At 42.6% G+C, this 12038-nt stretch overlaps 1 protein-coding gene across 13 annotated transcripts in view; it reads left to right on the plus strand.

Moving 5' to 3' along the window:
* Positions 1–12038, plus strand: part of LOC308612903 (uncharacterized protein) — a 125753-nt gene that overhangs the window by 33439 nt on the left and 80276 nt on the right. For 7 of the 13 annotated variants that reach the window (XR_014015166.1, XR_014015167.1, XM_081225710.1 and 4 more), the window contains exons 2-3: positions 4385–4467; positions 5467–5531. Coding sequence is in view for 5 of the 13 variants with exons in the window: in XM_081225710.1 (XP_081081836.1) it covers positions 4385–4467; positions 5467–5531 (148 nt within the window). In the remaining 8 variants the exon portion in view is untranslated. The remainder of the gene's footprint in view (positions 1–4384; positions 4468–5466; positions 5532–12038) is intronic. The other 6 variants (XR_014015168.1, XR_014015169.1, XR_014015170.1 and 3 more) reach the window with 1 other exon arrangement.

Here is a 12038-nt window from a genome sequence, read left to right on the forward strand (position 1 = left end):
GCTGAACTTGTTAAAGAGCAGTGTTAATGAGGGTATTTTTCATTTCTTTCTTTTCCGACCACAGCATGAATTCTCAGCCCAAAGTGTGCCCTGTTTCCCACAATAGAGACAGGGAAAAAAGTGCGAGTCTCTCACCACAAAGCATGAGACAACTACAAATACTTCTCTCCCAGAGTTAACATTGATGAGAGTCTTTGTGGAAAAGAACTTCCTCTTTTTGCGGGAGTACAGTAGAAATGCAAGTTGTATTCTCCACAGTTTCACTACTGGAAAAATAATTTCATAGTCCATATATATATATATATATATATATATATATATATATTTTTTTTTTTTTTTTTTGCGGTACGCGGGCCTCTCACTGCTGTGGCCTCTACCGTTGTGGAGCACAGGCTCCGCACACGCAGGCTCAGCGGCCATGGCTCATGGGCCCAGCTGCTCCACGGCATGTGGGATCTTCCCGGACCGGGGCATGAACCCGTGTCCCCTGCGTCAGGCGTACTCTCAACCACTGCGCCACCAGGGAAGCCCCATAGTCCATATATTTTATTGGTGTTCTTAAAAACATATACAGTGTTCACAATAAGGAGTAAAAGAGAAGATTTTCAATGTGATATTTCAAGGAGCATTTTGTAAAGGCAGGATCCAGTCCCAACTTTGGAAAATTAACACACACCTATGAGATCGAAGAGTCACCTGCAAAAAATTTTATTATGTTTTTCTTTCATACTAGTTTCCTAAAGGTGCATTGTTACTTCTTGGTAATGTAATAGTCAGAAATGACTATATGGTGGCCATTTGAGGAAGAAGTAGCTCTTACATAAGTGTCTAGTGACTTTATCTCTTTTGATACAATACCTCTTGGTTTCAGAGGCTTGCACAGATTTCCTCTAAATGAATAAACTTAGTAAGATTTTTCTAACTCTCAATCTAAAAGTAGATTTAGAAATCTACTTCTGAAGCAGTTTTGTTAAGTAATTATTGGTCAGTTCTCTTTCTGATTGGTACTTCTTTCTGCAAAACAAATCCCTGTACTTAGAACAATTAATACCACCATCCCTGGCTCCTTGATTATTACACAGTGATGTGTCTTGAGAAAAAAGCTTACCCTTTTTGGGGAGAAACTTCAGTCCATGAAGTAAAACTTCATTAAAACTAGATCTGCTTCTAATGCCAGTGTGATGCAGATCAGTATCCCCTTTCTTTCGACTTTCCAGGCTGTGTGAAGAGAATGGTATGGTTTGGTTTAGGAAGGGTTGTAGCTTAAGAGGATTGCATTATGTTTCTGTGTCACTTTGGGGGGTTTTATTTCAATATTATATCCTGTTCTGTAAAAACACCCTAGTCATTCTCTTACTTATTATTAAATAATTAAATGCTGCCCTTTGTTTACTTTCCCCTTGTGATCAGAAGACTCCTCTCCACTCTAGGCCTTGACCTGAGTTCCAATTCATCAGCTTGTAGTAGCTACACTTCTGATTTCTGAAGTCAGACAGATATGGGTCCCATTTCTGTCTTCATCAGTTCTAATTTAGCCTCTGATATATGCATACCAGAGCTGGCAGTGACAAACATTTTGCTTCTCCTTATTTTCCCAGGGTTCTGTGCATTTTAATAGAGGATCACCATATTTTAAGTAGAGCTGGGATGGGGTGGAAAGAAAGAGCAGGAAAACATGCTTTTAGGAAGGTCTGAAATACAAATCACATGGAGGTAACTGCTTGAGGGAAAACCACCCCTACCTGCGTATTGTCAATAAAGTAGCACAGGGAGGCAAACGAATCAATTGTTCACTAAAAACATTCTTCTTTAGAAGAATAAAATTCACAAGAAAGCCTCATTGCAAATAAAATATATTTGTTTTCCTAAAGGAAGATATTTGAAAAGTCATAGTAAATACCTCCTTTGACCTTCTGTGTCCCTAGTGTTCTATCTCCACTAAGTTTTATGAACACTACATAGAGGAGGAGCCTGAGTCTCAAAGACCATAAGTAAGAGATGGATTCCAGAGCCTTTGCAAGGTCCATTATGCCCCATGACTTCTCATTGATTGTGCTGTTCATCCAGATAGGTGCTTAGGATACCAGAATGAATACATCTCTTTCGAGAGGTTTTTAAAAGACATTAGATAATAAACAAGTACAACACCTAACAAATAGAACAGAATGCTTTATTTAAAGCAGAAACAGAATAAATGCTCACCTAGTATCGTTTAAATCCCCTTTAAATTATTTTTTGAATCAACATGTTTATATTTGAGGGTATTTTCTTATTTTTTCCTAGTTCCCTTTACTTGCACCTCCTTTCTTTTTCTCTTTTCCCAACTGAAATGTTTATGGTTTCAAAAGTAATTACTTCTTGAAGAAAGTTTTCGTGTATACTAAGTGCTACCTAATGGAAGCCATAAGCATAGAGTCTGCTAGCATTTAGAGTGGTATAATACATAGCCAGGTTGAATCAAGTGGGAGAGAAGGTTAATCATTCTTTAAAACTGGCAGTGTTGCCGGAGGTGGATTAATATGCTTTTTGAATCTCTTATGTGCTGTAAGTCTCCTTGATCACAATCACTAAGTTAATGGTTGAGGTTTTGAATTAGAGGTGTCTCCTGGGCTCAGCTGGGCCAAGTCCCTTCACCTCTCTGGCCATATTAGGTGATAGTTTTCTCATTTCAATACATGATCTATGTTAGAGGGAGTGTTGACTATACCAGACTTTTAACGTGGGCACCCAGAAAGTGGAAGAATCTCTCTACTGTTGATTAATCATAACTCTTTTCATTGTGAATATAGTCCTTCCCTTAGGTAAGGCAGGAACACCATGAAAAATAGAAAGTTCTCGGGTGTCTGTGGAAGCTGGAGTGCTCTCGACCTGTCAGCTCACTGGCAGAGCAGGCTTCGTCCAGACACTAGAGAACAAAATGTGAAATTGGCACCAGCCAGCCTCTCCATTGCACAGGATATCCCTATTTAAATTTGACAATCGGGATATTTTACAATTTGAAATTCTTGTCATCTGGTTTTCTTTAGTTTTTTCTTTGGGTTGAAAAGACTGAGAAGCTTGTTAAAAAATCTGGAATTCTGATGGTGAGGCTTAACCAGATCTATTGAGTCATCAATCAGCAAACATTGACCAACGTTTACCATTCCCCCAGTTATATACTAAGGACCCAGACACGTCTCAGATAGTGGCCTTGCTCATTCACTGTACTTACAGTACTTTTTTCTAAATGTAACCAGAGCTCAGGTAAAGACAAGACATTGATTTGAGTCTGAAGTAAACAAAGCTGACTGGTCTGATGCCTTCAGTTTCCAGAATTCTTTTGTTTCAGGTAGTAATTTTCTCAGACCAATAGAACAAAGTCCTATCGTCTATTTATTTAATATTTTATCACAATAGTCCTTGCCCCTTTGACCTCTAGTGAGGAAACTTGCATAAGAAACTGAAATATGCTTAGGTTCTATGGGTAAGTGCAGATAATGATATGAATGAAATTGAAAATGAAAGCCAAAGGTAGAAAAGCCAGTTCTGAATAGATGAAGTAAGACAGAGGTATTTGAAAAATCAAGTAGAAAAGATACAATAAGGAATGGAGAGCTTCTGGAAGTTTTCCAATAGGTGAGGGGTTGGTACATCTTTTTTTTTTTTAATAACATGTCTGGCAGTTGTATGCCAGAGAAAGTTATAAGGGGGTTGACTATATGCATGAAGTCCAGTGAGAACACTGTTTCTGTAGGCCACTGACCGTGTTCTGAGTGTACATTCTATAGTACTAGAAATTAAGTTAGGAAACAAAGGGTAACCTGATGTCATTTTAAATGAAATTTCACAAATGATTAGAGCTAAAAGGTGTCTTTTTTCACTCAGCCAACACGTTGAACACGTACTATGGGGCAAGCACTGTGCTTATGCGCAAGAGATAAAAGAAAAAATAAAGGCCGAGGAACTCAAAAGAGAGTGTGAGAGATGCATAAACAACTCATTACAATCAAATAGGGATAGGCTATTAAATAAATAGATCATAAAAATGTAACTTTGTAAAACAGAACTTGGAGTCACTAACCCTGCTAGGGGATATTAAAGAGAATGCCAACAATGAGGGGGTTTGGAATTAGGTTTTGAATGTCAGTAGGAATGTTCCACGTGGAGAGAAGGTCAGGGGCATACCAGGCGGAAGGATCATCCTGGACTTGAGAACCAACACAGTATATTTAAGTGATTGTAAATGAGATTCTTTTCGACTAGAGCGTAGGGTATAAGTTGCCAAATGGTAGAAAATAGAGTATAAAAGTTAGGCTGGAATAAAAGTATAAAGTGTCATAATTCTTATGATGAAACATAGGTGTTTTCCTACAAAATGGGTTACTTATAAATATTTTAAAAATAGAGACCCCGAGAGAGGAGCGCCCGTGGAGCAGCCCCTGGACCGAAGCCTCGGGAGCCCGGGGATGGTGAGCGAGTCCAGATGGGGTAGGTGTTGCGTCTGCAGGCCTGCAGGCGGTTGTGGAGCCTGCGGCCCTTGGAGAGCGGGGCTTGGGGTAGCCCGCCCCGGGCCCCGCGGTAGAGCCACTGGGAGGGTTTGACTGCTTCCCAGAGGTGGAGGGGCCAGGCTGGAGGACAGGGCCAGCTGCTCCGGATGGGGCTCCCCTGGGACTTGTGAGCTCCAGGTGTCCTGGGGGAGCAGGGTCCACAGGCTTGGCCGGGACGTGCCGCGTCCTCCCCTCCATCCAACCCCGATCCTCCTCCTCCCCCTCCTGTCGCCGTCATGGCATCTCACACGTGTGTCTCAAGGCGCGTCAGCACCTTGGTTGTCTAATGTAAGAGTCCGCCGCCCCCCTGGGTTGTGGCCTGTGGAGTCGCACAGTGTAATCGGTGCAGGATGAGTCTGCAGGGCTTCTGTCCTGCTGCCTCGGGTGAGGAAGGAAGCGATGGGGCCTGAGAAGGGAGATGACTTGTCCTAGATCCTCACCGGGTGTGCACGTGGGGTCGCTCACAGGACTCCAAACTCCTAGGGCAGGTGTTCTGTCCACTTAAAGTCAGTTTTAATAAAAGATGTTTTTGAGCGTCACACTTAAGTTTGTAAAGTTTGTACAAATCATGGCAAGACTGAAACGCACCTGAGTGTGTCCCTTTATTCTGGGTATCCTGTGGATGTTCTGATCTAAGTTGTTAACAGACTTGGAAGAGATAAACTATAAGCGTTTTTTAATTTCATATTTAATGACAGAGGTTTATTTTAATAGGATTCAACGTACACTTGCTACCGAAAAAAAAGGTATCCCCTCGGGTACCACAGTCACGTGGGAGTTACAGACCTGAGGGTGGTTGCTCCCTCCTTATTCTCACAGGCCCTTCTGAAGGTGAAAGGACGGGTCTCCCACAGGTGTCTCTTGTGGAGCGTGGGGCGGGTGCTCGTGCACCCCGAGCCGCTTCAGTCGTAGCTTCACTGCCTGCGTTTTCCTTCTCCAGGTCCGCCTCCGCTGTCACAGTCCTGCACGTTGTTCCAAGAGCAGCGGAAAATGAATCAGCCTCTGGTGAGTTTTGCTGTTTTCATATTTATCCGCTGCTGTTCCGTTGTGATAACACCTTGGGAGGCGAATAGTTCAAAATTTAAAATGGGAAAGTAGGAGTAGGTAAAAGATGTAGTTAGACAAAGCGTAGAGGAGCAGGTCAGTACCAAGTGTTTCTGGCAAGTTCTACGTGTAGATCCCACGATCCTCTTAGAGCCACGGTACCAGCCTCGTGTTCTTGACATTTGTGGCAAAACACCATCCCTTGCTCGACTTACATTGTCCTGCCGAAGCACTTTTGTTCTCGGGCATTAAAAGGTTTCCTTGAGGATCCCGCTGTAGGCCGGAAGCCTTCATGAGTGACAGCCCCTAACATGTTGACATTGGTGCCTTCCTTGTGCTTCCTGTGAGCCGAGAGCGTGCTGTCCAGGGAGCACTCGGTGCATATAACTTGTCTGTTCAGTAGAACACTGTTGTCACATGGGTACATTGTTTTCAGTGCTCAGTCGAGGGGTGCAATGAGGATCATCTGGAAGAACAGCCTTGTCACCCTTCCAGTAAATTTCCCTCTTTGTCTCACAATCTCAGAGGGTCACGTTACACACCATGCAGTGAGGTCTCTGTCAAAGATTCCTTGTTTCCCAGCTGAATTGTATCATGCAGCCTGCGGTCTTGGTTCTGCCCCTCTCCAGAACCTGATCCGGTTGAGGTGACCTGGCATCTAGCATACAGACAAGTGGAGATTTGCCAGTCGTCACCTCAGACCACTGTCGCCTTCCCATCGCAGAGTCTGCTATGTTGGTTCCTGTGACAGATCTCTCCTTGCTGTCTTCCTGACTGATTTTTTCTTCCGCCTTCTTTGTGTGTTGTCTTTTCACCCTAGGTTCATGACTCTCCACCCCGTCTGATCTCACCCTCTGGTGCTTTTCACCTCCAACTCTGTCAGTTCTCGCACCTGGACCAGACAGATGCCTCTGTCCAGCCACTTGCCAGCATCTCTATGGAGTTTGTCCAAGGGGCACCTCGGATTTCTAGATGCAGTAGATCCAGAAATGATTATTTACAGCTCCCCTGCCCCTTGCCTTGTCCTTTTGTCCCTGGCGGCTCATCGTTGCATCATCCAGCCTGTCACCTACCCAGAAAAATGAGTTCATTCTAAAGTCCTTCTCCATCCTCTGTTACCACGTTGTAGTATGAGGCTTGTTAATGTCGTATTCTAAATGGTTTTTATTCGTTCTCCTTCATCCCATACTTGCTACCATTGAAACAGCTTATCTTTTCATTTCTGTAGTTACAGAAACTTTTCTTCTGTGCCACTACCTCTTTCGTCCAGCAGCTCAAGTGTATTCTCCACGCCGAGTATTTCTCCTAAAATATTAATCACAGCGTTTTGTCTGCATGTGGGAAGCACCTTAGAGGTTCCCTGGGTGACTGGACAAACGAGGTTGCCGTTCTGTGGAGCCATTAACCATCGAGCCCAGCACTGGGGGGAGGTCGTACCTCACTGATGATGCATTTGGATGGATCTGTGGGGTAAAATCCTGATCAGAGGGGCTTAGGAGAGAGGAGTGGGAGAACTGGGTTTGTTCTGTTCCCAACTTTTTCAAGACATTTTGCTGTGACGGGGAAAAGAGAAAGGGGACAGTAGCTGGGGTAGGAGCTGAGGTCCGGGGAGGATGTTGTGTTGTGTTATGTTGTGTTGTGATGTGTTGTGTTGTGTTGTGATGGGAGAAATAACAGTAGGAATGATCCAGTAGATGCGTGTGGGGGAGGGGAGAGCTGCTGCCCGGGGTCCTGGAGTGGGGAGGGGATGGCAGAGCTGGGTTGCAGGTGGGGAAGCCCTCCGATGGCTTCTCTGTTCTCAGGGAAGCAGCTCCTCAGCTGAGGGTGAGGGTGAGGTTGGGGGTTTGAGAATAGGCAGTTGGAAGAACTCCTCAGTCTGGAAGACACGACGTGGGATGGAATCTGAGTAGCTCATGTAACGTGTGTATAGATTATTCACTAAATCTTGAGTTAGCTCTTAAGATTGAGAAGAAGCAGCATTAGGGAATAATAAGCAAGCTGTCCTCCACATCCTAAGACACAGTACCAACTGAGACTATAAATCTGCAGGTCCAGATTCATTCACAGATGGTAAGCTGATGGGAAGCTGTTAGTCAGAGTTAGGGGTGTAGGGAGCAAATCCCCAACTTCAGATGCTTTAGAGGGTAACGACCTGCCTCTCTCATGCAGGGGGAGATGGAATTCTCAGCTCAATGCCTCAGGACTCCGGTCCATTATCATGGCTGTTGTAATCTGTTTCTGAAGTGGTCTTTTCTACAGCATTTAAAAAAGTGACTGCATTATCCTGAACATTTTTATCAAGTAACAAATCAGCTGATATAAATGCATAAAGTTGGCTGAAAGCAGGCCAGGATTTCAAAGCCCCTTCGGCATGTCTAGGTTGGGCACTCGTGGTGGAGCCTAAGAGTTTATTTAGATGGGGGATCTTAAAAAGCTGAAACTAAAAGTGACCATAAAATCATCAAACTTTAAAGTTTGAAAAAGGCTCATTCTTTTTCAAATGTAAAAAAGCATTAACTGAGTCATTAAATGAGCTTTTAAAAAAGCCTCCTGTCAAGAGTGACAGATATAGAACTTTAAACCCATGCCTCTGGGGCCAATGCTCTTTCTATCATAAAATGTTTCTCCCTAACATTTGATGAATCAAAACACACACACACACACACACACACACACACACACAGTTAAGACCCAGGGTGTACACACACACACACACACACACACACACACACACACACACACACACACACACACACACACACACACACACACACACACACACACACACACACACACACACACACACACACACACACACACACACACACACACACACACACACACACACGACCCAGGGTTCACTCTTCAACTTGCTTTCAACCATATGGAAACGTCATGGATTGAGTCTGCCAAACGCTATTTCTCTCACCTGGCTCCAAGCACTGTTCAGTCTTCTCCAACTGGGTATAATTATTCACTAGGGATCTCACCTATTGTTCAACACTCAAACTTGTGATGGCCATGCTGTGGACTCCATTGTCTTGAGAGGAAAGCTTACACACCAAAACATTTGGGTGGGTGAAAGGAACACAGGAGAGGAGACTAGAGGAAAGGTATCAGTGACTATGTAGTGAGTTGTTGCTTTTCTACCTTGATTATGCCTGAATGGCTATTTTTATTAACATGAGCTTGCGCTACATGCTTGATGCATGACACATGCAGACTCCCTTAACTTAGAACATAATTGTGGCACATGTATCTCCAGCTACAAATATAGATGCCAAAGAGCCTAAGGAGCTCTGAGAGCCATATACCTTCATTTATTTTTTTGAGTTTTTCTTTTTTTGTGAGAATTGAATAGAAATAAAAGCTAAAAAATATCCCTTATTCACCTGGCAATTTCTTTTCATCTTCCTTTTCTCAGGTAACATCTCCTCTAGGAATCGTCCCATACCCAGGAAAAGATAGTTTCTCCTGCTCTTTACAGTCAAAACCCCCTGGGCAACCCTTTCTCATACCTTTTATAGTAGAGTGTTGAATTGTGGATTTACTTGTCTGAATCTTCTTTAACCTGTGAGAAAATTGAGTGCAGGGGCTGAATCTTCCAACAGTGTATCTTCCAGTGCCAAGCACAAAAGTGTCAACTAACATGTAGCTTTAAAAAAAAAGTATCTTGTACATATTGTAAGTGTTCAATACATTTGTACATCAAATACATGAAATAATCAAGGCTAAGAAATATGATAGGAAAAAAATTAATGATAAGGAGGATTTATAAATGAGTAGAAAGGGGATTTTAGGGAAGAAATCATGATTTAAGATTATTAGTATTTTTTAACCTGGTATATGTTGCTGATTGCTACAGAAGAAAAGGCAGTTCAATACTTTGAAAATGTGTGAAGTCTGTATTCATTAGTTCATCAGCTAAAATAAGGTGGTATGCCCGTAGCTGCTAATCTTTCAAAATTTTTCATAAATGTCAACTTGTTGAAAATATTTTTGAAACTAATTTTTCTTAACCTTTTAAATTCTCTTGGAATTAAACATGGTGATTTACCACTAAGACCTTCAAGATGTATTAATTTATTTAGGCCAGCATAATAAATTTGAGAGAGAGTCTTTGTACGGAGATGCATTTTAAAAAACACAGTTAGGGGCTTCCCTGGTGGCGCAGTGGTTAAGAGTCCGCCTGCCGGTGCAGGGAACACGGGTTCGTGCCCCGGTCCGGGAAGATCCCACATGCCGCGGAGCGGCTAGGCCCGTGAGCCATGGCCACTGAGCCTGCTCATCCGGAGCCTGTGCTCCACAACAGGAAAGGCCACTACAGTGAGAGGCCAGCGTACCGCAAAAACAAAACAAACAAACAAAAAAAACACAGTTAATCACCCAAAAGTAATTTATAAAGGAATTCAAATTTTAACCATTACTCATAAAAAAAAGTTGAAAGGAATTAAATTCATAAAAAGTTGAACATTCTTAAATCTTCATCCCCCTACTCAGTTTTCTTGTACTTCAGTGCTGCAGAATTTCTGATGCAGAAATCCTCAATTATATCCAGCACTTTTTGGCTTTTCCCTTTTCTTTACAAACCCTCCATTATTTTCTTTTTCTTTTTTATTAATATCTTTATTGGAGTATAATTGCTTTACAATGGTGTGTTAGTTTCTGCTGTATAACAAAGTGAATCAGCTATATGTATACATGTATCCCCATATCCCCTCCCTCTTGTGTCTCCCTCCCACCCTCCCTATTCCACCCCTTGAGGTGGTCACAAAGCACCGAGCTGATCTCCCTGTGCTATGCGGCTGCTTCCCACTAGCTCTCTATTATTTTATATTTGGTAGTGTATATATGTCCATGCTACTCTCTCACATCGTCCCAGCCTAACCTTCCCCTTCCTTGTGTCCTCAAGTCCATTCTCTATGTCTGTGTGTTTATTCCTGTCCTGCTCCTAGGTTCATCAGAACCTTTCTTTTTTTTTTAGATTCCATGTATATGTGTTAGCATACAGTATTTGTTTTTCTCTTTCTGACTTACTTCACTCTGTATGACAGACTCTAGGTCCATCCACCTCACTACAAATAACTCAATTTCGTTTCTTTTTATGGCTGAGTAATATTCCATTGTATATATGTGCCACATCTTCTTTATCCATTCATCTGTTGATGGACACTTAGGTTGCTTCCATGTCCTGGCTATTGTAAATACAGCTGCAATGAACATTGTGGTCCATGACTCTTTTTGAATTATGGTTTTCTCAGTGTATATGCCCAGTAGTGGGATTGCTGGGTCGTATGGTAGTTATATTTTTTAGTTTTTTAAGGAACCTCCATACTGTTCTCCATAGTGGCTGTACCAATTTACAGTCCCACCAACAGTGTAGGATGGTTTCCTTTTCTCCACACCCTCTCCAGCATTTACTGTCTGTAGATTTTTTGATGATGGCCATTCTCACTGGCGTGAGGTGATACCTCATTGTAGTTTTGATTTGCATTTCTCTAATGATTAGTGATGCTGAGGATCCTTTCATGTGTTTGTTGGCAATCTGTATGTCTTCTTTGGAGAAATGTCTATTTAGGTCTTCTGCCCATTTTTGGATTGGGTTGTTTGTTTTTTTGATATTGAGCTGCGTGAGCTGCTTGCAAATTTTGGAGATTAATCCTTTGTCAGTTGCTTCATTTGCAAATATTTTCTCCCATTCTGAGGGTTGTCTTTTCGTCTTGTTTATGGTTTCCATTGCTGTGCAAAAGCCCCATAGCAGTACTGTGATTGTCACTGAAGCAAACTTGGGTCCACTTATCCACGTGCAGTAAACCCAATCTACTGACACTGGGTTGTGGTGAAAGAAAATGCCGTGTTTTATCGTAAGGAACCATACAAAGAGTCCGGGACAGCTAGTACTCAAAAAGCCTCATTTTCCTGATGGGTTTCAGCAAAGTGTTTTCAAAGGCAAGGTGAGGGAGGGGAGTCCCAGGGTATGTGATTAGCTTGTGCACAGTTCTCTGTTTGGTTGATGGTGAGGTTACATGACAGTGTCACAGGGGTTAAGGTCATCAATTCTTTGGCTCCAGTAGGCCTGGGGGCTATGTGCTCATGGTCATTAAGTAGTTAACCTTCCATTTGGTGGGGATTTTAGCATCTGTAAAGCAGGAAATGTGCATCAAATACTGTTATCTATGTACTTCAGAGAGGAGCTAAAGTAGAGGATATGGGGGAGGGGTCTATCCTAGGAAGGCCCCATAGGGTCCTCCTCTGTTACATGAGCCCTGATGTTCTTTCCAAAATCCTCTTAAAGTTGAAGACAGACAGATTTGGTTTCCAATTTTTTTGCTACCAAAAGCATCCTAACTTATACACTTGTCATAAAAATACTCTACTAATTTGGTACCTGCTCAGAGGTCTTGCTCAGGGCTGTACACCAACTCCAGCATGTGTCATTCACATTGACATTATTATGAATGGTACCCC

This window comes from Mesoplodon bidens, assembly GCF_964165515.1.
Source record: "Mesoplodon bidens genome assembly, chromosome: 2".
Taxonomy (NCBI): Eukaryota; Metazoa; Chordata; class Mammalia; order Artiodactyla; family Ziphiidae; genus Mesoplodon; species Mesoplodon bidens.